The sequence below is a fragment of the Somniosus microcephalus genome, chromosome 14, assembly GCF_052327205.1.
Source record: "Somniosus microcephalus isolate GS21.2 chromosome 14, FLI_Smic_1.0, whole genome shotgun sequence".
Classification (NCBI taxonomy): domain Eukaryota; kingdom Metazoa; phylum Chordata; class Chondrichthyes; order Squaliformes; family Somniosidae; genus Somniosus; species Somniosus microcephalus.
In genome coordinates, this window is record NC_141000.1 from 88,951,535 (window position 1) to 88,977,412 (window position 25,878).

General features: G+C 44.7%; 1 protein-coding gene across 2 annotated transcripts in view; it reads right to left on the reverse strand.

Moving 5' to 3' along the window:
• Positions 1 to 25,878, reverse strand: part of LOC147107679 (E3 ubiquitin-protein ligase DZIP3-like) — a 126,840-nt gene that overhangs the window by 54,854 nt on the left and 46,108 nt on the right. Inside the window, exons 8-14 of one of the 2 annotated variants that reach the window (XM_086006901.1) lie at positions 18,537 to 18,638; positions 18,054 to 18,146; positions 16,374 to 16,417; positions 15,363 to 15,475; positions 9,793 to 10,068; positions 3,209 to 3,517; positions 707 to 1,363 (exon numbers count right to left, since the gene is read on the reverse strand). In XM_086006901.1, coding sequence (XP_085863027.1) covers positions 707 to 1,363; positions 3,209 to 3,517; positions 9,793 to 10,068; positions 15,363 to 15,475; positions 16,374 to 16,417; positions 18,054 to 18,146; positions 18,537 to 18,638 — 1,594 coding nt within the window. The remainder of the gene's footprint in view (positions 1 to 706; positions 1,364 to 3,208; positions 3,518 to 9,792; positions 10,069 to 15,362; positions 15,476 to 16,373; positions 16,418 to 18,053; positions 18,147 to 18,536; positions 18,639 to 25,878) is intronic. The other variant, XM_086006902.1, reaches the window with a different exon arrangement.

The window sequence follows — 25,878 nt, forward strand, 5'->3', positions numbered from 1 at the left end:
TATAAGTGAGCAGTTTCTTCCAGTTTTATTCAGTTTGCTAAAAACTAATAGACACTGGAAAATAAAACATGAGTACTGTCGTACTTTATATTCAAATACTGGTGCTATACTAATGTGCACACTAGACATTTAAAGAGTATTTAAAAAGAGCTTTACCAAAGATTGCTTCTGCTAATGGGAACTTATAGCTTACTTAACTCATGTTTGGAAGCCTACATCTAGTTAGCAGCATCATGAACATGTACAAGTATTAATGCCTATTACAACTACATATGATGAGCACACTAGTTGGCAAATTAGTAACAATAGACTCAGGATCATGAATAGAAGAATGAGGGGAAGTTAGAAGCATTTTTTTCCCCCAGAGAGGGTTATTAGAATTTTGAATGTTTTATCATAAAGGGACTATTTAGGAAAAGACAAACTTTAAAGAGGAATTAGATGAGCATTTGAAAAGAATATACTGTAAATGGATATAGGGCGGGCAGTGAAATAAGATTAGAGTAGATAGTTCCAGTTGAAGAGCTAGCATCAGCACAGGAACAATAGGCTGAATGGCCTCCTTCTGCACTGTAATCTATGATCAATGGGACTATTCAGCAGTGCCTAATACTTGACTGATGTATGTTCATCATATACTTCCAAAAGCTGCACCAACTTCCATCCAATTATAAAAGTATTATTTTCTGTTTTATTTGTACTGTACCTTGTTGGAAAAATGACAAGAGCAGCTGCATGACATCTGCTACAGGTTTGCCCAGATAACCAGCCAGTCGATGGTGATCCTGCCACAGTTTTTCAACAGGACAACCTTTAAGCTCCTTTAACGCTTGGTTACCTGCCCCGAGGCTCACGAGAACCTCTGTGATTTTGTCCCATACAGTGGTAAATTCAGGTTCCTCAATTCCCGTGTTCAGAGTTTCAAAAAGAAGTTTGTTTCGAAAGCTACAGAGGCGCAATACAGCAGCACTTTTGCTATGATCATTTGCCAATGGTTCAGTGTCCCAGCCACGGCGCGGAGCAGGGAGGATCTTCAGGTGTCTAATAAGCGATGCCAGTAACGTGATGTCAAATCTCTGTGAGCTGGGTTGCTCATTGTTAGGCGGGTAAAGTAAGCTCCATTCGCCTGTGTTAAGCATAGTCTTTGAGCTACCCTTGTGATAAGGCTCCAGAGTGCGTTTATTTTTCAGTAGTTCCCTTTTCAGTATCTGAGGTGGTACTGCCCGATCAAATATCTGCAAAATGACCTCGGTACCCTTTATTATGAGCAGATGAAGGAGACGGTAAAACAAGGAATAATCCATGTTCTGGGAAAGAGGATCCACAGGCAAGGCATTTCCAAAATTAGGGACACGGCCTTTGTCTAAATGTCAGGAAGCACATGTAACATAAGTGGTTTATCATTGTAATATATCATGCATGTAGGTGCCACAGTTTTTTTTTATGAAGTACATTAGACTTTTTGCATATAACAAAAACCCCAAATTATTCTTGTAAAGTTACAACCATACAACTCTACAAGGATCATTTACAAAAAAAATATTTTGGCCTGGAAATCTGTCATTTTCAGCTAAACTGTTCATTTATCTTTCATTACACACTGGGTAGATTGTAGATCTGAAAAGCAAGAGCATGAATGTTCCATATGGACTCTGTCGGAGTTTTCAGTAAAACTAGTATATGGCGCCTTTATTTACCCCTCTTAATTCTGCTCATAGTCTACACTACGTTTGGGGCAACTAAACAAAACACTACAACTGCATTGGTTCCAGTAAAATCTGAGTTGTTCCATGACTAACATAGCTTAGAACTTTCAACCAACAGCACTGCGAGTTACCCTGATCATTATCCTGAGTGAAATTGGGAATGGCGGCCATGTTGGATGACAGCAGTATCCAATCAACTCTGAGCACAGCCCAGACAGTGTCCTCGGCCTTCTGCCTCTCTCCTCTTCCCCCACCCCTCTCAGCTCTTATCCCACTCGGCTCTCCGCAGATCTGGTGTAGGCAGGGATAGAATGCTACTCGGGGGTGCACTTTGTTTCATGCATTCCCTACCTTCCTGCAGTATTCCCAGGCTAGTCTAATTGGGGCACAATATTCAATGCAATTTTTTTTTATTTGTCATATATGCAGCAGACGTGTGTACTGCACAATGAAATGTTGATTTTTACGAGTCCTCCCAACATTGGAATAAATATGGCATAACAATGATAAAAATACTAATAGAAATACTAATAGAAAGACAGTAATAATAAATAAAACAACAGTAATAAATAATAATAAATTAATCGTTCACGAGTCTTATGGCCTGGGGGTTGAAGCTGTTTCGAAACCTGTTGGTACGAGACCGTATGCTTCGGTATCTCTTACCGGACGGGAGCAGGGCGAAGAGGTTGTGGCTGGGGTGACTCGCGTCTTTAATGATTCTCAGGGCCTTCCCCCGGCACCTCTCGGGGTAGATATCCTGCACAGCAGGTAGTTTAATTCCTATAGTGTGTTGTGCAGCTTTCACTACCATCTGTAGAGCCTTGCGGTCTGTGGCGGTGCAGTTGCCATACCAGGTAGTGATGCAGCCAGACAGGATACTCTCGATGGTGCACCGGTAGAAGTTGGTGAGAATCTGGGGGGCCATTCCAAATTTTTGGACAGGCGTATGTAAAGTTAATGCAAATGAGAGAAACATGGCCTCTGCTGTGTTTCACGCCATTTGTACACTTCAGGTGCTGGACTCAGAGGCCTCCTGTTAGGCCCTGCCATCCAGAATTGCAAGACTCACAGAGGGGGCTTCTGAGCAAATATAGAAAAGGGGCTTGCTCAAATGCTGTCAGAGTGTAGCTGGTATGTGTCCCATCAACCAGAGAAGGGAAATTTGCCCATAGGCTGCTTGCGTGTCATCTCTTTCTTCTGCTGCGGAAAATCCCCGAGGCTTGCCAAAAGAATTCTTTGCCCCAAACTGTCGCTGCTCCCCGGTGGAGATCAGGCAGCCTGCCTCACATATGTAAATGATGCTGGGCCAGAAATATGGCTAGGGTCAGGGGGCATCTCGGGAGCTGATGGAATTCCTGCCCCACTGGAGGTGCTCTCCAATCAAAGGGGTGGGGAATGGCAGAAAGTCTAGGCCATCCTGTTAGACATTTTGAAAACTGAAGATTAATTGCATCGATCTGAATAAACTTGTTGAAACTGTGATCATGTCCCCGACTTACTGAATTTCACAAACTCTCGGTCAAACTCTTCAAATAAAGGCTTCAGTTTGGGAATCTGGTCTTGTTCTTCAGCCAGGACAAACACTAGCTCTCCCATCTGCCAAAGCTCTTTATGGGTGGTCATTTGTTCCATCAGAGCATCTGGCCTTTGGTCGGACGGGGTTGCAGTTAGCATCTTTAATTCCTCTTTACTTATAGCTTTCCTTGACAGCAGCTTTTTAGCGATGACATTGAGATGTTCCATTTCATAAAGAATTTGAATGATAGCTTTCTTATAGCTATATAGGAAGCACAAGCTACACTGGTCACCTAAAAAAAAACATGAAAAAAAACAATGTTTGTACACAAATAAGGAGCCTAAGGAAACCTCATTCAGACATAAAAAGTCAGAGTAGAGTTTTAGGCCGGAATTTTCTACACTTGCGACAGGTCGGCGTGGCGGGTCGCGACCCTGTTCCCGATTCCATGCCGCTCCTCAGGGCGACTTTGCGTTCATGGGGCCTATTAAGGCCGCCCTGCGCGTTACCCAGCCCTATTAAATGGTGCGGGTCTGATGACGTCAGTTTAATGGAACCATGACCACATTGCATTTGAAGGTTCATCTAGGAGTGTGCAGGCAGCACACAGCACAATTGGACTGCTGGAAAGAGTGCCAAATATAACTGCACTGAGACAGAGGGCTGCACCCAGGCTCTCCGATGACTCCCTCCACATGCTTGTGGAGTCAGAGCACGCAGGGAGGTCCTTTTCCCTTCTAATGGGCGAAAGAGACCACCCCAGGAGACCAAAAGAGCCTGGCTCCAAATAGCCGAGGAGGTCAACAGCAGGGATGTTATCAGGATGGGTGCAGTGCCGGAAACATTTCAATGATCTCATTAGATCAGGAAAGGTGAGTGCAAAGCCACACTCAACTTCATCCTGCTCCACCCATCCCCATCGTTCTGCCTTCCCAACCCTGCCCCTGCACATCATTACTCACACCAACATACCTTGCATGTCCACCCATCCCTCTCTCTCTACATTATCACATCCCCATCTGACTAACCTTCCCTCACACTCACCCTCATCCTAACGCAATCATACCAACTAACAACACACAAGGAGGCCACTTGGTTTTGGCGCCCCACTCCATCATAGTCTCCCTCTAAAGATGTAACCCATCCATTCCGTACACTCATTCCATCACTCTCACTCAACCTTCTCCTCTTTCCCTCCTTTCAGGAAAAGAGACCCCACAATAAGAGGGAGAGGGAGTGAACGCCATCATTGGCAACCCTAACATCAGCAGAGGAGGCTGCCTTGGAAGTCTCTGGCGTCACCGGGCAGCTGGAGGTGGGAGACAGAGAGATAGGGACATCTCAGCAACCTGGTGACAGAATTACATCTCATACATGGCATATAGCAGTCACTCATTTGGGGATTGATGTCAGCAGCCACTGAATGTTCATCGTAATGGTATCTGTACCCATTCTTCATATGACATATCTAACTCATCTCTTTACTCTTGCATAGGTCCATCAAGAGTCCCCACCACCATCCAGGAGGAAGACGACTACTCAGAGGAGCCTCCAGCCCGAGGGTGCACCGTCACCAGACATAAGCGCACCCAGCACCAGCGCAGATACGCACACCTCGGTGGGTGCCACGAGATAGAGTAGTGTTGTCATCTGGTGTATCACAACTCACAAGTGAGCAACAGCAGATGATGGAGACAGGGACAGCAGTGGAGACTCCTCGCTGGAGGGCACAGGATGCTCCCAGCTCCACTCAGCTGCATGCAGGGCCATTCAAAAAGAGGGCATTCCTGGAGGTGGGGCAAGAAGTGCAGGAGGCTTTGACAGGTTTTGCGAGCGCAATGTCCGCAAATGAGCAGAGAATGGAGGAGTCCATCTCCAACATGAGCACCACCGTGTCGCAGGCGATGGTGACCGTAGGCTCTTCCATGGATAGGATGGTCACCTGCATGGAGCAGCTAATGCGCCACTCACAGGAGCACATGGTCTCCATGGAGAACAGATGGCTATCTGTGGAGAACAGATGGCTATCTACAGAGAACAGATGGTAGACGCTCATAGACCTGCTCTCTAGGACGGATGTCTATGTAGACTTGGATCCTTATGGCCCCACTGCTGTGCAGCAAGGGCTGCTTTGTCCTGGAAGGTATCGAGCTTCTTGAGTGTTGTTGGAGCTGCACTCATCCAGGAAAGTGGAGAGTATTCCATCACACTCCTTACTTGTGCCTTGTAGATGGTGGAAAGGCTTTGGGGAGTGAGGTGAGGCACTCGCCGCAGAATACCTAGTCTCTGACCTGCTTTTGTTGCCACAGTATTTATGTGGCTGGTCCAGTTAAGTTTCTGGTCAATGGTGACCCCCCAGGGTGTTGATGGTGGGGGATTCAGCAATGTTAATGCCGTTGAATGTCATGGGGCGATGGTTAGACTCTCGCTTGTTGGAGATAGTTATTGCCTGGCTCTTGTGTGGCATGAATGTTAACCGCCACTTGTCAGTCCAAGCCTGAATGTCGTCCAGATCTTGCTGCATGCGGGCATGGACTGCTTCATTATCTGAGGAGTTGCGAATGGCACTGAACACTGTGCAGTTATCAGCGAACATCCCCATTTTTCACCTTATGATGGAGGGAAGGTCATTGATGAAGCAGCGGTAGATGGTTGGGCCTAGGACACTGCCCTGAGGAACTCCTGCAGCGATGTCCTGGGGCTATGATGATAGACCACCAACCACCACAACCATCTTCCTTTGTGCTAGGTATGACTCCAGCCAGTGGAGAGTTTTCCCCCCCCCGCCCCCCGATTCCCATTGACTTCAGTTTTACTAGGGCTCCTTGCTGCCACACTCAGTCAAATGCTGCTTTGATGTCAAGGGCAGTCACTCTCACCTCACCTCTGGAATTCAGCTCCTTTGTCCATGTTTGGACCAAGGCTGTAATGAGGTCTGGAGCCGAGTGGTCCTGGCAGAACCCAAACTGGGCATCAGTGAGCAAGTTATTAATGAGTAATTGCCAGTTGATAGCACTGTCGACAACACCTTCCATCACTTTGCTGATGATTGAGAGTAGACAGATGGGGTGGTAATTGGCCGGATTGGATTTGTCCTGCTTTTGTGGACAGGACAAACCTGGCAGTTTTCCACATTGTCGGATAGATGCCAGTGTTGTAGCTGTACTGGAACAGCTTGGCTAGAGGCCCGGCTAGTTCTGGAGCACAAGTCTTCAGCATGACAGCCGGGATGTTATTGGGGCCCACAGCCTTTGCTGTATCCAGTGCACTCAGCCGTTTCTTGATATCACGTGGAGTGAATCGAATTGGCTGAAGACTGGCTTCTGTGATGGTGGGGACCTCAGGAGGAGGCCGATATGGATCATCCACTCGGCACTTCTTGCTGAAGATGGTTGCAAACATTTCAGCCTTGTCTTTTGCACTCACATGCTGGGCGCCACCATCATTGAGGATGGGGATATTCATGGAGTCTCCTCCTCCCGTTAGTTGTTTAATGGTCCACTACCATTCATGACTGGATGTGACAGGACTGCAGAGTTTTGATCTAATCCGTTGATTGTGGGATCGCTTAGCCCTGTCTATTGCATGCTGCTTCCGCATTTTAGCATGCATATAGTCCTGTGTTGCAGCTTCCCCATATTTAGGTACACCTGGTGCTGCTCCTGGCATGCTCTTCTACACGCCTTATTGAACCAGGGTTGGTCCCCTGGCTTGATGGTAATAGTAGAGTGGTAATAGTATATGCCAGGCCATGAGGTTACAGATTGTGGTGGAATACAATTCTGCTGCTGCTGCTGACCCACAGTGCCTCATGTATGCCCAGTTTTGAGCTGCTAGATCTGTTCTGAATCTATTCCATTTAGCACGGTGGTAGTGCCACACAACACGATGGAGGATGTCCTCAGTGCAAAGACAGGACTTTGTCTCCACAAGGACTGTGTGGTGGTCACTTCTACAAATGCTGTCATGGACAGATGCATCTGCGACAGGTAAACTGGTGAGGACGAGGTCAAGTAGGTTCTTCCCTCATGTTGGTTTTCTCACCACCTGTCAAAGGCCCAGACTGGCAGCTATGTCCTTCAGGACTTGGCCAGCTCGGTCAGTGGTGGTGCTACCAAGCCATTCTTGGTGATGGACACTGAAGTCTCCCACCCAGAGTACATTCTGTGCCCTTGCTACTCTCAGTGCTTCTTCCAAGTGGTGTTCAACATGGAGGAGTACTGATTCATCAGCTGAGGGAGGTAAATAGGTGGTAATCAGCAGGAGGTTTCCTTGCCCATGCTTGACTTGAAGCCATGAGACTTCAGGGCTCCCAGGGCTACTCCTTCCTGACTGTATACCACTGTACTGCCACCCCTGGTGGGTCTATCCTGCAGGACATACCCAGGGATGGTGATTGAGGAGTTTGGGACATTGGCTGAAAGGTATGATTCTGTGAGTATGATTATGTCAGGCTGTTGCTTGACTAGTCTGTGGGACAGCTCTCCCAATTTTGGCACAAGTCCCCAGATGTTGGTGAGGAGGACTTTGCAGGATCGACTGGGCTGGGTGTGCCGTTGCAGTGTCCGTAACCGATGTCGAGTGGTCCGTCCGTTTTTAATCTTATTATTGTGTTTCGTAGCGGTGGCATAGTGGTTAGCACTGTTGCCTCACAGCGCCAGGGACCCGGGTTCAAATCCGGCCTCGGGTGACTGTCTGTATGGAGTTTGTACATTCTCCCAGTGTTTGCGTGGGTTTCCTCCGGGTGCTCCGGTTTCCTCCCACAGTCCAAAGATGTGCGGGTTAGGTTGATTGGCCATGATAAAAATTGGCCCTTAGTGTTAGGGGGGATTAAATATGTGGGGTTACAGGGATAGGGCTTGGGTGGGATGGCTGTCGGTGTAGGGACCGGGTGCTAGGGTTTGGATGATCAGCCATGATCTCGTTGAATGGCGGAGCAGGCTCGAAGGGCCGAATGGCCTACTCCTGCTCCTTGTCTCTATGTTTACAACTGAGGTGGCTTGCTAGGCCATTTCACAGGGCAGTTAAGAGTCAACCACATTGCTGTGGGTCTGGAGTCACATATAGGCCAGACCAGGTAAGGATGACAGATTTCCTTCCCTAAAGGACATTAGTGAGCCAGATGGATTTTTACGATAATCTGATAGTTTCATGGTCAGCTGATACTAGCTTTTTATTCCAGATTTATTTAATTAACTGAATTTAAATTCCCCAGCTGCTGTGGTGGAATTTGAACTCTTGTCTCTGGATCATTAGTCCAGGCCTCTGGATTACTGGACCAGTAACATTACCACTATGCTACCGTTCCCGACCTGTGTGATGCATCTGTGGGCGGCTGACTGCGAGATGCCGCAAATGTCTGGTGCAGATCCCTGGAAGGAGCCTGAGGTGAAGAAGTGGAGGGTGCTGGTGACTTTGCTGGATGAGGTGATAGGTTCTAACAATGAGGTGACGCTGGATGGCAACTTTGCTGGAAACACTTGCAGTCTCTAGAAATCTAAATCTGTGCTGGCAATGCAGTCAACAACAGCTTCTGCCTGAGGAAGGTGATCAGCTGTGAGGTGGGAGTTTTTATTGTACTTTCCATGCTGTGCACTAATCGGCTGGATCAATGGCCACTCAACTTCTGCCTCAGGTTCACAGACGTGGTTCCCGAGCTGCGTGATTCCCGTGGTCATCCAGGGAAATTTGAAAGGTAGGGTTAAAAAGACGCTTGAAGGTCTGACAACTACCTGATAATGATTTAAATGAGCTCGCCCGCCTCTGCCGTTCGGGTCGCTGCCGCGCTGGCAAACGTGCCCGAGGGAAAGGCGCGTGGGCGCGGGATGACGGCAGGTTCCTGATCCGCTGCAAGATGTTTCAAATTTCCCACCTGACCTACCTCCAATCACATCCGTACAGACCCCAGAAAATTCTGGCCTTAGACTCTGGTGGTTCCATTATAAAACTATTCAGCAATGTTATGATCTTTTTAAAATTTGAATAACGTGCCAGTGTCTTAGAAAACTAAATGGGCCAGTATAGGTAGCACCACTATTATCAAAATACAAGTACAGACGCAGACAGGACTTAACCAGTGGTGATGGGAACATGCATATCGGGAAAAATTAAGGAGTGAAGCTGAAAAAAATTCTTAAATATACTTAACTCTTACAGCAGAAAAACAACAATCTCAGAATAGGTTATATTAAGATTATCACTGATTGCAGGGGAACAAAAGCTGGGAAAATAAAATTCTACAGTTAGTAACAATACTGTGCTTAGTGGTGATGGTGTTGTAGAGTTAAAGACTGCTCTGAAACCAGATTTTAAATAAACATGACTTTGTGACAGATGAAAGAGATGTACAGATGCACAAGATGGATGAGGAATCACGAGTTTGCAGAAGCCAAGCAGTGGGAGGCAAAAAGTCTTGAACACTTCACCCAGTTTGAAGCCTAGTCCTAAAAAGGATTCATTTACATCAAACTTGTCATTCAAATTAAAATGATGATTTCCATTTACATCTATGAAGGTCTTTGCAGTATGGTCAGCTCAGCACGGGGAAAATTAAAACTCAAATCTTACCCAGTTCCAAGATGAATGTCATCCATTCCGTTAGTTCTGGGTGATTAGAAAGATCCTCATTTTTAAGTAGAATTAAGAATTGGCGCATCTTAAAATTGCAGTTCCACTCCAAAACATGGTCTAGAAACAGTTCTGCAGTAATTTCACTGCTCTCCTTCACAAATGCTTCTTTCAAGTCACAACTGATCATCAGTTCAGTCATTTTTCCAATTTCAGTGATTGCATTTTCGATCAGCTTTCTGTTCAGAGTGATCTCGCGGAACAGGCGACACTTATCTGTTAGAAACAACAGAATTTCATTGGAGCCTATGTGTAATAAGTATATTATGCCCACTACGTGTACTATATTGGTGTTCCAAACTGATGCATCATACTGCAGCAGCATATAGGTTGATTTGGAGATTACCACACAGCACATCTTTATGGTCTTTTTAGATAATGATAAACAACTTTAATACCCTGTGATTTTCTGTTATTATTGAAGTAGCACATCTCAAAGGGTGGCAACGCTCTTTGAAAAGTCACAATCCCACTTTGCATGCACAGATGCACATCTACATGATGTAAATCAGTAGATGGAAATTAGCAAGTCCTACTCAACTTTACTTTAATTCAGTAACATTGCGTATATTACGTACTGAACAAAGATTTCCCTGGTAATTCCTAAAAAACATTTTCTTATAATGACATCAGCACTAAGGTCATGGGGACAATAACTGCTGATACAAAAACAACTAAATAGACAAACTACCCCCCTCCGCAAACCAAGGAAAATTGAAACTATACCCATTTATAAAACAAAGATTTTTTTAAAAATCTAGATTATATAATAGATGCCTGGAAGCAATGACAAGGGAACAATGAAAATTGAGGCCGAGACCTTAAAAGCAATGTTACTGCAGGTTACAAGGGTCATGTTTAAATTACTCCCTAGTTATTATGTGGTATATAGGGTGGCATACAGGATTTATATTTATTCTTATAGAATGCAGGTGGTTAATAGCCTATTGTTTTGGTGGTTATGAGAGTACGTGAAGTAAAAAGGGAAATCCCCAATAAACTTAGTGACTTGGAGCATATGTAATGTTTGAATCTCTCGATATTAGACAAGCTAAAGAACTAACCTTTGTACACTGATTCATTGGGGGCGATTTTCCCAGTCCCAAGGAGGCGGGACAGTTGGCAAAATGGCAAAAACTGAGGGCGGGTTCGGAACCCGCCTCTGCGCAATTTTGCCGGAGGTGGGTTTGATGGGTGCAATTCGGTTCCACCTCCATCAGTCGGGAGCGGTAGTTAAGACCCTTAAATAGTAGTTAAGGGCCTCTATAATCCTATTTTGACAGGCCTTCATTATTTTACCACATTTTCAGCGTGTTGCACGACCCTCCTAAACCACGCCAGCTAATCCTGGCGTGTTGACAAGTGGGTGGCCTCCTCACAGCTGCAGCTCCACCATTAAAATGGAGCTTTCATCAGGGAGCAGGTGCAGGTGGTAGAACTTTTGTTCCACAGGTCTTTCAGCACTTTTAGCAGGCCTACCGAAGTCGGAGGTGCTGCAGCTTCTATCTGTCAACTGTGGGACCTCCTTGGAAGACCCTCTCCCCACTTAGACTGAGCGCTTCCCCAACGGAGGTATCTGCCAGCAGCATGGGAACCATTTATTTCCTTTCACCATGGACCTCAGTTTCGGATGAGGAGCAGCCACGGCAGCAGCAGAACCAGGCAGCTCAGCAGCAACAGCGCCAAGCTCCTGCTCACCCACCTGATGCTGCACAGGGCAGAAGGCGCCAGCGCATGGAAGCATGTCGTGCAAGGAATGCATTCATCCTGGCCAGATTTGCATAGGTTGCCCATTGTGGCACATGTGCTTGGCTCCTTAACACATGGAAGACAATGGACATGACTCTCTGGCCTCCTTTCAATCTGACCACCAACCTGACCATGCTAAGTGTCGTGGAGCTGCCTAAGCTGAAATAACAGATGCCATCATGCCAACAGTTTGCCATCACCTAATTTTAATACATTTCCACAGGGATGGGATTTCATCAATAAACAGAAACAATCACCCGATCTGCACACAGATCTGGAGGTTATATCCCTTGCCAGCTGGATCCACACAGTCTTGGTTTCTTTGGGAGGCCTCTTCCTCCCAGATGAGGGGAAGAGCCTCCCTGCTAGCTCTCGCCCCCCTCAACCAGCATACCTAGCGCCTCATTCGAGAACCTCGGGGAGGCCCTTGCCTTGTAGCTGGCCATTCTTCAAGGAGATAACAGATTGGAGGTGGTGCAGCATCGACCAAAAACCAGTGGAATGAGCCAAGGCAGCAAGCAGCCCTTAAATGAAGCTGGATAAGTGACGTCAGCAAAGGCGAGTTTCAGTCCCAAAACACTAATTGGCCCAGGGGAACCCACACTTCTGAAATCAACTGGCCAATTAGGGGGGGGGGGGGGGGGGAAAAAAATTCGCAAATTTTTCCCACCTCTCAGTGGAGGCGGGTTTGGAATCCACCCAAACCGAAACCCGCCTCCATTGGGAAAATCGTGCCCCTGGTATCAAATAAATTTTCTAAAGCACAAGACAAAAAATGTGATGAACCCACTCTGGGCCATCGCAGGATTTCTGCATCAAAATAAAATTATGACAAAATTATCCTTTAATTATGCTGTGAATTAAGAGCTGCTAGCCAGGAAGGGCAGCTTAGAGATGAAGCATGCAGCACGAGTATACACGCTTGATCTGCATTGCTGATCTCTGAAACCAAACTACTTTGGTAATCAAAAGGGAAATATATCCTGTGGCGGACAAATAAAGACTGGAGAGTCTCACATGCACCCCTTTAAGCCTGATGCAAACAGCATTGGTGGTCACCTGCCTCCTCAGCTGCAATGACTGGTCCACGGAAAGTATGAAATGAAACTCTTTATGCAAAAAAGATTCCATTATGGCTTTATACTATTCAAAATATAAAGATCAAATCTCCCCTTTCGCCACACATTAGGGGCTCATTTCTATTCACAGAACCGCAAATTTCCCATCGGAGGCGGGAGAGCTGCTTTCCGGGTTCCAGTCACGCACCTGGCTGCAGACGCTCTGTAAACGGGATTTTCCCTTGATTAGCCTTGTTAAGCCCGCCCTTGCGCTTCCTGCGTGCGGATGCCTCCAATTGGAAAAATCTGGCTCCGTAGGTCCCGAGGCTTGCGATCCTGGGCCTCTCCTGGTGCGCGCGCACGCAGAGGCCCAGGTCTCCCAGGGGTGCAGGCGGTTCGCAAGCGTCCCTGGGATCACGTGGGCCATGGGGAACCAATCAAAGAAGGGAATCCCCCAATCACACTTTTGACAGGTCTCCACACACAGATCTGTCAAAAGTATGAATGGGGATCACATTTAAAAACAGTTAAACATTAAATAAAGTTTTTTTTCAAATCACCTATTTAAAATTAGTTAAAATTACATTAAATTAAATATTTTAAACAAAAATGTAACTTTTGAAAAAAATAATTAATGTTTTTTAGCAGGGCTAAAAATAAACTTACCTTTTTTAAAAGTATTTTTTAAATTATAAATGAGTGAAAAAAAATATTTTTTTACTTTTTTAAACTCTTATGCTGGTAAAAGCAGGCCTTACGCATGCTTTTACCAGGCGTAAGATTTTTAAAGGTTTTCAGTAGCGGTCAAGATGATTCTTGACAGATCAGAAGTGCAGGTTTTCAGCGCATGCGCTTTGCATGCCTAAACCTGGAACTTGCGAGGCCCCTACGGGCGCGTACACACCTTGTATGCACTCGTGGGGGTCAGAAAATCCAGCTCATAATGTTTTACAAAACTAACATTTTTAAAATTGTTAGCCATTTCTGTGTCCATACATTGACAGTTCAGAGTTATACACAGTCCCAAGGTGTCCAAACAACTGAGATCCATGCTACATTTCTAGCGCACTGAACAAAATAGCTAATTATTTTAGTTGATAAATATCACAAGCACTTTATAACTGCCATCTGAAATAAAGATTATACCCTTCAAAATATTCCCCAATATATTTAGAACTTGTGTTTCAATCTTGCTTAATATTTAGCCTGCGTATTATAATCAGTGATACTATTATAATCCAGTCAACATAATCAGAAAAAAAACTTGTCATACTTGTGAAGCAAAACACGCAGCAAAATTTGGTAACTTGTACAAGCAACAGAAATTATTAACTCTAGCTACAAAATCTAAAATTAAATGTTGAATAACAGCTTGCATTTATACTGCTCCTTTAACGTTGAAAAATATCCCAAAGTGCATCAGGGGTGTCATTAAAAAAGGTCACTTTTACTGATATGAAAGAGAGAGACTGCAACAGCCGACCTAACATGGGACTTGCATGTTGAGGGTTATCAGGGTTTAGGCATACATAACTCACAAGAACAGCAGCTCATTCAGGTTACAACATTTGAATGTTTTTTAATAGTCAGTTCAATACATTCATTTAATTTTGTACAAAAGTTGATACTTGCTTGAATCAAAACGGCCATCATTGTATTGCAATTATCATAATTTCAATGTCCTTGTGTAATCAGTTATGGAATTGGTAGCAACATTTGCAATTTAAATTAGCAAGGACAAGGACTGCTCTGTGACCAGGTATCTACACTAGATACATATGGGCTTTCTATCATTTACATGCACACACGAGGCTTCACATGGGAGGAATTTTAGTTTACGCAAACTGTTCTAACAGCATTACTAATATCATGTGGTGGGTGGGTGGGGGAAGTTTCCAAAGTTCAGTGAAGAAAAACAAATTACAGTACTTTCCGCAAACTGCTAATTCATTAAAATAAAACTAGTATTATTCCACGTGGCCAATGTGATCTCCTGATCTGGTTTCGATCACCTCAGGGGGTTGGAGAGGAATTTTCTGATTCTTTTCCCTCATTGGCCCTGGGTTTTTTTTTGCCTCTCCCAGAAGATTACATGGTTGCTGTGGGGGATAAGAAATGTCTAGTCATTATGCTCCTGGAATCATGGATGTGGGGCCAGACTTGCTTGACCAGCTGGTCTTTTCCTGCCCATTGTTTTCATATGTTCCAGGAGGACAAAACAACTGTAGGCTCCTTTTTTCTCCCCAACAACCCCTCTCCTAACCCATTCCACCATCTCAACAACAACTTCCGTTTATATAGCTCCTTTAACATAGGAAAACGTCTCACGGCACTTCACAGGAGCATAATCAGACAAAAATTAAAACAGAGCCAAAAGAGATATTAGGAGGGGTGACTAAAAGGGTGATCAAAGAGGTAGGTTTTAAGAAGGATCTTAAATGGGGGAGAGCTAGGTTTAGGGAGAGAATTCCAGAGCTTAGGGCTTAGACGGCTGAAGGTACAGCCATCAATCACGGGGCTAAGAGACTGAGGGATGAACAAGGCCAGAGATGGAGGAACACAGAATTCTCGGAGGGTTCTAAGGTTGGAGAAGGTTTTAGAGATAAGGAGGGGTGGGGCCGTGAAGGGATTTAAAAACAAGGCTAAGAATTGGAAAGAAACACCAGCCATGACTAAAATGATTAATCTCAAAAGCAGCCAAACCTGTTGGCCAAGATGGATGTGTTCCATTCTCTTCCTTTCCCATCTCAGTATCCTTCTGTTCATTACATTTATTGGATTCCTCCAGGGCACCTGCTGTCTTTGGTTCATTTTTTCTGTAAAAGGATAAGAAAATATAAGCTCAAAATGAGACCCGATTTTTCTTTTGTAAAATGAGTTGAACAGGTTTCTAAAATTCAGTTCTAAGCTTGTAATCGAAATGAGATACTGTTTTGAAGATTATGCACTTCTGAACCTTCCACTGTCACATGAGTTGCAAATCCTTTATGACCATGTTATACCATATAAAGTTCTATATCTGCTGTAAATCAGTAGGGCAAAAGTGTGCACGGGGGGGGGGTGCGGGGAGGTAAAACATCGACAAGGGCATTGGAAAATCTGTAGGGCATGAAGCATGCAGGTAGTTCAAATGTTTGTTTCATTTTTGAGTCTTTTCTACCCTTCTCACTCTAGATTATTTTGGCTCTCCCATCTTAGATCATACTCATGGGCAAATCCCAACTCCCCAGATCTTGAAAAGTGTCTATCCTAGGCTTGAGATCAAGGTAAGCTTTTGAAAAACTGCTATCTGGTAGGCAAAGTACGCGGCGAAGTGATTCAAATGCCCCAAGGACAACAAAAAAACTGAACAAAAACCCATCTACAGAGAAATCACTGCATTTTTGTATTAACTGTTTTCATTTACCAAAATGCAATAAATGAGCTGGCAACCACCACAAAAGCAACCAACCAACCAAAATTATCATTTTTTTTCCCAATCAAACGGCTTTGAGGTACCATGTTTTTCATTCTGACGAAAGGTCATCGACATGAAATGTTAACTCGGTTTCTCTCTTCACAGATACTGCCTGACCTGCTGAGTATTTCCAACCGTTTCTGTTTTTAATCCTAATTTTCCTAATGTTCGAGCCGTTTTCTTGTATGTGAAGCACCTTGGGACGTTTATGATACTAAGCATGATACAAATGCAGTTTATTCTTTTAAAACACTTACACAGCTGTAAGTTGACGTGGCAGACCAGGAACCTTCACTTCAAACTGTAAGAAAAATGTTTAGCAAGTGAAAAACAGATAGGAGACAAAACACTAACTGCAACCATTACCACAACCACTTAGCATTATATAGCATTTCACTTAAAGGAAATGCCTCAAAAAACACTTTACAAGGGAAAGACAAGCTCACAGAAAGAAAGGGAATGAGTGGGAGTGGGAATATCAAATAGGTTTGTAGTGACAACTGCCTTGCAGTTTGGGAGAGATTTCCAGAGAGCAAGATTCATAGTAACTGAAAGATCAATAGAAGGTCAAAGGAAGCAGAGAAATTAATTTTAATCTAGTCAGAGAAACGGAATGTTCGCTAGAGAACAACGCTAAGAATGGGTGGAGGAAGATTATGAAGGGATTTGAAGAGAAAAATGAGGATCATGAAATTGATTCACCAGGTCACAGAGCTTTGCAAGGACAAGTAGTGATAGGTGTGTGGGACTCTGCGGGAGAGGATTCGGATCCAAGAGCTCTGCTTCAGCAGGAGTTTTTGAAGGATTAAGACAGGGAGGAGGGCATGTGAGAAATCAAATCGCGAGGAGATAAAAGCGAGAATTAAGATACGACATTGGTGGGGAGAGGTAGGGGCATAAGCAGGCAGTGTGTCAGAGGTGGAATAGTGTGGTTTTGGTAACAGACCAGATGTGGGATTTAAAAAAAACTCAGTTCAGGGTTGAACAGAGCTCCAACATTGTGTACCACTGGATTCAGCCTGAGCATGCAGCCAGGGAGGTTGGCGACAGTCATAGCGAGAGTCACGTAGCTTCTGGCTTCAGTTTTGCTACTTTTGAACTAAAGGAAATTTCAACTCATCCAGGATTTCATGTTGGACAAAGTGTCATTATGCATAACAACAGCCTTGGAATCAGTGGTGGCAGAAAGGTAAAGTTGGTGTTCTTGGCATGCATGTGTAAGCTCCCCTGTGCTTGTGGATGAGATCACCAAGGGATAGTACGTAAATTATGACTAGGAGGAGGCCACAGAAAGAGTCCTGGAACATGCTGGATGCGACCATGCAGATACAGGGGAAGAAACCATTAGAGAAAATGTAATGACACACAGGAATGAAACTAGAGGAGAGTGTCAAGAAGGTGGATCAAAGAAAAGGAGGTGTTGAAGGCAGCAGAGAGGTCAAGAATGATGGGAAAGCCAAGCGAGCCATGGTCCTGTCCTTGCTGCCTGAGTAGGTAGGGAGTGTGTGTCAGTTCCTTCAACATTTCATATCAAGTGATGTTTAATAGAGTAACCCTTAAAAAGCACACAACCCTAGGAAATCTCCCTAGCACTGGGCAATACAGACTGCCTAAATAATGCAGATCACAAAGGCTCAAAATAGATGCCAAAGATTGAACTCAGACTTGAACCACAGTCGATGCCAGGAGATCAAACACAAAACCTGGCAGGAACCAGAAGTGGACTGAATTCCAGCTATAACATTGGCTTTAGTTTGAATCTGAACTTGCAGCAAAATTCACCTGACTGTGGAAGAGGAAGAGGAACCCACATCCCTTGTGTACAGACACAAAACGTAAAGTTAGGCATCCGAGCAGAAAGGGCAATGTTCTAAGCTCACTGATGCTACACTGCCCTTTTACAATCTAACATATAGAACAGTTTTGCAGGTTCTTACCTCTGTCTGTGTGCTTCCTGAAGCATTGTGAATCACAAATTTTATGATAAGGCCTTGACAATCACCGTTTATACATTTCATTGAACAGAAATTCTGAAATATATAAAAATGAATTTAAGTTATTTGCATATAAAGAATATCAAAGCAAATGTAAAATAAAATTTGATCGGCCTTGCCACCAGCAACTGTATCTGGACTACAGGAGCCGAGTTTGCTCCAATGGTGGGGAGTATGAGATTTTTTTTTTTTTTTTAATTTATTCAAGGGATGTGGGCATCGCTGGCAAGGCCAGCATTTATTGCCCATCCCTAATTGCCGTTGAGAAGGTGGTGGTGAGCCGTCTTCTTGAACTGCTGCAGTCCGTGTGGTGAAGGTACTCCCACAGTGCTGTTAGGGAGGGAGTTTCCTGCCCACATCCTTTTAACAGCAGATAAGGAAACTTAAAAGGTGTAGAGTCAAATTATTAACTTGAATATTTCTTACCTGATTAGTTTGCCCATGATATCGAGAGTCCTTTAACTTTTTCCAGCATGTAGTATGATATTCTATCAAACAAGTATTATCACAGCCAAGCTCCACATGGCCCTGAAATGAAACAAGATTACTTATGTAGATGCGGCAAATTTCAAAGATTTAAAAGAACAGTTTCTTGCTGTATTTGGGGAGGAATGCGGGGAAAGAGAGGAAGAAGAAATTGAATTTTCAGAAACCTTTTGATAAAGTTCAGTAGCCACATTATTGTTTCAGAAAAATAGTGTCATAGTACAACTGGAAAATAGGGCAATGGTCTGGGAGTTTGTTAAAATTTCATAAACAGAGGGTGGTTATCAACAGGAAGCATTCAAACCGAGGCCCAATGATGAGCAGAATTTCCCACAACTCTGCTGGGTCCTTTATTGTTCATTACATTTAACATTGATCTCGAGGAGTGCACGGATAGCAATTTCAATTTACAAGTTTCCCCTTTTTCTCATTAAATCAAGAGATCCAAGTACAGCCGCTGTCCTCCAAATGTCTGGGCACTAAGTTTCTTCTCCTTTTAAAAGTTTTTATAATATGTGTAAAATTTGCATATTGCCAAGGAGTTGGGAGGTTCAAGGCTTAGCCTGAATCAAACTTTGATATCATTTGTGTACATACACCATGCTTATATTGTGCTGCAATGGGATTTACAGGAGACTTTGGTTTATCTGGAGGTTGTATGTCCAGAAACCTCGATCTACCGGCAGAAATCAGGAGCCGTTCCGTTAGGTTGTTTTTCTTCTCGTGGCTTTTTTTTCCCCCAACAGTCAGGCTTTGGAAAGTCTCTCTGAAGCTGTTGCTAAGCTACAGAGACGCTTCCAAGGTACGGGCCGACTGTTTGAAGCTGTTGCTAAACAACAGTGTTTGTTGTCAGGTACAGAGATGAAAACCTCCGTATGCTTCAACATTAACGCTGGTATGTCCGGCAGTTTTGATAGATCGGCAGCAGCTCGGTCCCGTCGGTGCCGGATATAACAAAGTTTCCTGTACTCTGCATTTAGAGTTGTTTTGTGATGCCTAGAAAAGGCTCAAAAGCAAATCATTATTTTTTTCCCCTGCAGTGTTACATCCAAGTAAATTAAGTTGTGGGTTTGTGAATTATTCTTACACCTCCAGAGCTTTTATTCAAATCCAATGCAAACTGTTGGAAATTAAGTTATTCACTGTTATGCAAAATTTCCAATGGGCAAAGATCTGCAGCGCAAAACTGCCCTTAATTCAGCACTAAATTGGCACAATTTCAAAGATCGTTGGTGTGGAAAGTGAAAAATGCCTGCTGGCAGAGAAGGGGGTCTGGTTCGAAGATAGGTTTAAGCCATGCCATTGGAGATTACTTTGCACCAGTTCGCACTGTACCTGAGCTAGACTGCTTGACATTAGCGATGAAAATGCTATCAGTGTTCTCTCAAGAGTCTCAAAAGCCTTTCAGTTATGAGCTCCATGTCTCCAGAGATATTTTCACTGGAAAGAATAATTCCCTAATATTTTAAGTGTCTTCAAAATAGATTCTCAAGCATTTGTACAGCTGCCAACTTTTGAATATAAATGAAATATGTTCATTTGGGAGATTTACTTGTATGCTTACTCTACAAACCATGGAAATTAGTTTCAACTCAGATTTTTCACAGAAACATAGAAGATAGGAGCAAGAGTAGGCCATTCGGCTCCTCGAGCCTGCTCCGCCATTCAATGAGATCATGGCTGATCATCCAAATTCAGTACACGGCCCCGCTTTCTCCCCATACCCCTTGATCCCTTTAGCCTTAAGAAATATATCCAACTCCTTCTTGAATATATTTAATGAATTGGCCTCTACTGCCTTCTGTGGTAGAGAATTCCACAGGTTCACCACTCTCTGGGTGAAGAAATTCCTCCTCATCCCTGTCCTAAATGGCCTACCCCTTATCCTTAGACTGTGACCCCTGGTTCTGGACTCCCCGACCATCGGGAACATCCTTCCTGCATCTAGTCTGTCCAGCCCTGTCAGAATTTTATAAGTTTCAATAAGATCCCCTCTCATTCTTCTAAACTCCAGCGAGTACAAGCCCAAATGACCCAATCTCTCCTCATACGTCATTCCTGCCATCCCAGGCCTCGGCCTGGTGAATCTTCGCTGAACTCCTTCCATGGCAAGAACATCCTTCCTCAGATAAGGCGACCAAAACTGCACACAATAATCAAGATGTGGTCTCACCAAGGCCCTGTACAACTGCAGCAAGACATCCTTGTTCCTGTACTCAAACTCTCTCGCTACGAAGGCCAACATACCATTTGCCTTCTTAAGCGCCTGCTGCACCTGCATGCTTACCTTCAGCAACTGGTGCACAAGGTCACCCAGGTCTCGTTGCACTTCCCCTTCTCCCAATCTATTGCCATTCAGATAATAATCTACCTTCCTGTTTTTGCCACATAAGTGGATAACCTCACATTTATCCACGTTATATTGCCTCTGCCATGCATCTGCCCAATCACCCAACCTGTCCAAATCATCCTGGAGTTTCTCGGCATCCTCCTCACAGCACACATGACCACCCAGGTTTGTGTCATCTGCAAACTTGGAGATATTACATCTAGTCCCCTCGTCCCAGATCATTAATATATATTGTGATGAATAGCTGGGGTCCAAGGACCGATCCCTGCGGTACCCCACTAGTCACTGCCTGCCACTCGGAAAAAGACCTGTTTATTCCAACTCTTTGCTTTCTGGCTGCCAACCAGTTCTCTATCCAAGTCAATACCTTGCCACCAATCCCATGTGCCTTAACTTTACACGCTAATCTCTTATGCGGGACCTTATCGAAAGCCTTCTGGAAGTCCAAATACACCACATCCACTGGTTCTCCCTTATCTATTTTACCAGTTACATCCTCAAAAAATTCCAGTAGATTAGTCAAGCACGATTTACCTTTTGTAAATCCATGTTGGCTTTGTCCGATCCTGTCACTGTTTTCCAAGTGCTCTGCTATTACATCTTTTATAATAATAGACTCTAGCATTTTCCCCACTACCGATGTCAGGCTTACCGGTCTGTAATTCCCCGTTTTCTCTCTACCACCTCTTTTGAATAGTGGGGTAACATTAGCTACCCTCCAATCCATGGGTACTGTTCCAGATTCCATCGAATGTTAGAAGATGATCAGCAATGCATCTACTATTTCTAGGGCCACTTTCTTAAGTACCCTAGGATGTAGATTATCAGGCCCTGCGGATTTATCGGCCTTCAATCCCATCAATTTCCCGAACACCATTTCCCTACAAATACTGATTTCTTTCAGTTCCTCCCTTTCATTAGACCCTATGTTCCCCGACATCTCTGGGAGGTTATTTGTGTCCTCCTTTGTGAAGACAGAACCAAAATATGTCTTTAAAATTGGTCTGCCATTTCTTTGTTCCCCATTATAAATTCCCCTGATTCTGACTGCAAGGGACCTACGCTTGACTTCACCAATCTTTTTCTCTTCACATAGCTATAAAAGCTTTTACAGTCAGTTTTTATGTTCCCTGCAAGCTTACTCTCATATTCTATTTTCCCCTTCTTAATTAATCCCTTTGTCCTCCTTTGTTGAATCCTAAACTGCTCCCAATCCTCAGGTTTACTGCTTTTTCTGGCCAATTTATATGTCCTCTCCTTGGATCTTATGCTATCCCTAATTTCCCTTGTTAGCCACGGTTGAGTCACCTTTTTTGTTTTATTTTTATGCCAAACTGGGATGAACAAATTCTGCAGTTCATCCATGCAGTCTTTGAATGTTTGCCATTGCCTATCCACCGTCAACCCTTTGAGTGACATTCCCCAATCAATCCTACCCAACTCACGCCTCAGACCATCGTAGTTTCCTTTATTTAAATTCAGGACCCTAGTCTCTGAGTCAACTACTTCATTCTCCATCTTAATGAAGAATTCGATCATATTATGATCGCTCTGACCCAAGGGGCCTCGTACAACAAGATTGCTAATTAACCCTTTCTCGTTACATAATACCCAATCTAAGATGGCCTGATCTCTGGTTGATTCCTCGACATATTGGTCCAGGAAACCATCCCATATACACTCCAGGAATTCCTCCTCCCCAGTATTGTTACTAATTTGGTTAGCCCAATCTATATGTAGATTAAAGTCACCCATGATGACTGCTGTGCCCTTATTGCACGCTTCTCTAATTCCCCTTTTAATGCCATCCCCAACCTTCGCATTACTGTTTGGAGGCCTATATACCACTCCCACTAACGTTTTCTGCCCCTTGGTATTTCTCAGTTCTACCCATACAGATTCCACATCATCAGAGCTAATATCCTTCCTTACAATTGTGTTAATCCCTGCTTTAACCAGCAATGCTACCCCACCTCCCTTTCCTTTTTGCCTATCTTTCCTGAATATTGAATACCCCTGGATGTCGAGTTCCCAGCCTTGGCCACGTTTCCGTAATCCCAACCAAATCATATTCGTTTACCTCTATTTGCGCAGCTAATTCATCCACCTTATTACGAATGCTCCTCGCATTAAGACACAAAGCCTTCAGGCTTGTTTTTTTAATGCTCTTAGACCTATTAGAACTATTATTTACTGTGGCCATGTTTGATTTAAACCATTGATTTCTCTGACTGCCACTTTTGTTTTTCTCCTTCCTATCTTTTGCTTTTATCCTTGTTTCCCTTTCCTCTGTCTCCCTGCTCAGGTTCCCAACCCCCTGCCATTTTAGTTTAAACCCTCCCCCAGAGCACTAGCAAACACTCTCCCTAGGACATCGGTCCTGGCCCTGCCCAGGTGCAAACCGTCCAATTTGAACTGGTCCCACCTCCCCCAGAACCGGTTCCAATGTCCCAGGAATTTGAATCCCTCCCCCTCGCACCATTCCTCTAGCCACGTATTCATCTGAAATATCTTTCTATTTCTACTCTGACTAGCACGTGGCACTGGTAGCAATCCTGAGATTACTACCTTTGAGGTCCTATTTTTTAATTTACCTAACTCCCTATATTCAGCTTTTAGGACCTCATCCCAGTTTTTACCTATATCGTTGGTACCTGAAATACTTTCAAATGCAGAAGTGATGTTACTGCTAAAATAAATCACATACTATGAAGCCACTTACATCTTTTCCTCAACAATTCCTGGAATCAAATGTTTTTCGATGCAAGCATGTGCAACGCACAGTTTTGTAACTGAGAAATCAAGTTGAAGGGCCAAAGCCCATAAAGCAGGACACTACCAAAACTGAAAACAGCAAGGTGAAAACAAAGTAAATAAGTCATTGATTGGGTGAGGTCATTGATTAGGTAGATTTACAAAGCCTGAAGCTAGAAGGAGGAAGAGAAGGATGTGGAACCTACATTTTCCAATCGGGTGTAAGCTTTCCTCTGTCCACGATGATGTCTCTCTGCGAGGCAAAGTTTTGCAACATGCAGCAACAATCACCACTCTGCCAGGTGGCCCAGATCTACCCAAGCACCTGAATTGCTGGTTCAAAATGCCAATAATGTACTTGATGATTACTGTGCTGGACGCCAGCACTTCATTATACCTGTGCTCAGCTGATGTCTTGGAATAATACACTCACGTCATGAACCATGATGACCCAGGAACAATCCTCAGTGTTTGTGGGCAAAATACTGGTGCGACAGGCAACTACCTTAAAATGAAAGCTGCCCGAGAAGTGACTTTGAATTTCATAATCCGGTGCCGAGGGTTGCAAAGTTCACATTGAGAGTGGAATCCTTTCCTAGTCATGCAAGCAGAGTCATTGTGTAATGGAGCACAAAAAGCCACATCATGTACAGTGTTACTCAATGGACCTTTGGGGATCCTGCGTGCTATAAAATTGCACAGATCATGTGCTGTTGTCAGTTGCCTGCATGGGAAGATGATGGAATTGCTTTCTTGAACAAACAAGACATTAGTCAATTGCTTAAAATATCTATGGACAGCCGAGTGGCCACCAGTTGTGCTTTGGCTACAGGCCTAGTTGCAGCATGCTGTATAACTCAAGTCATGGAAGCCGCAGCTTGCACAGGCACTGTTCCTTAGATAAGTGGATGCATGTCTGCCTGCGCCTGTATATTTTGGGTGTGTGGATACTGCTGGATGGGTGCAGGTGCCTCTGGTGCAGCCTCAACTCCCTCATTTGTTTCTCCTCATCCAAAGAAAAGCAGAATGTGACGGGATGACAGCAGAGGTCAAAAAAGGCAGCACCAAACAAATGGTCACAAAGACTCTTGAAAGAGCTCAATAACATTGGCTCTGAATTTCTGATCGGAGGCTTCCTGCGGGCGGATGCCTCCGATCAGAAAATATTCTACCAACTTACCTGCTGGTTCCGTAGATCCCGAGGCTTCCATTCCTGGACCTCTCCTTTTCGAAATGCGCAAAGGCCCACGTATCGCAGGGACGCATGCGGTTCGCAAGCGCCCCTGGGATCATGTGGGCCAGCCCAACCAATGGAAGAAGGGAATCCCCATTCATACTTTTGACATTTCCGTACTTACCGAACTGTCATAAGTATGAATGGGGACGACTGGAAGAATGCACCAACACACTGAAATAAATAAAGAAAAACCATTACATAGATAAAATTAATTAAAAATGGTACCTAATTAAATGTTAAACAAAAATTTAATTTAAAAAAAAATTATTTATAGGCTAAAAATTCAGTTTGGGGCGCCAAGCTCGCCTGGGCGCTGGAATTACCGCTGCGAGCGGAGCCACTTGCGCCATCCGGATATTGAGTTTCTGCGCCCCAAATGGAAGCGGGCCGCTAATCGAGGCTTCCCGCGCCCCGCTTGGGGCGCTGAAACTGAATATCGGTGCGCTAAGGGCCGCAGCGCCACACGCTGCGGTACTACAGGCCTTCCTCCCACTGTTAAGGGGGAGGTGCCTGCAACAGCGCGATCCCCGCTCGCGAGTGCCGGCAAATGAGCCCGGCACCAAAGAGAAGTGCCGGGCTCTCGGGAAACAGCCGGCAATGCCGCGGGGGGGGGGGGGGGGGCGGTGGAGGTGTAGGAGGCCGGGGACGGAGGTGCTGGCAGGCGGCCGCCGAAAAAGCGGCCGGCCGCACCTCCACCTTAACTAGTGCCACTACCGCCACAGGTAGGCCCCTATGTACCGGTCGCTATTTGCGGCCGGCGCTGAAGAGGCGGGCGCGACCAAATATGGTCATCGGGGCGGTAGCGGGGCGCTGCGCACACCGATGACGTCATCGGTGGCGGCGCAGCGCTACAGGCTAACGGCGCCATTAGCGCCCCGCTAAATATCGCGGTAGGTGTGGCCAGTGGCGCAAAAGCCACTGAGTGCCCTCTTTGGGCGCAA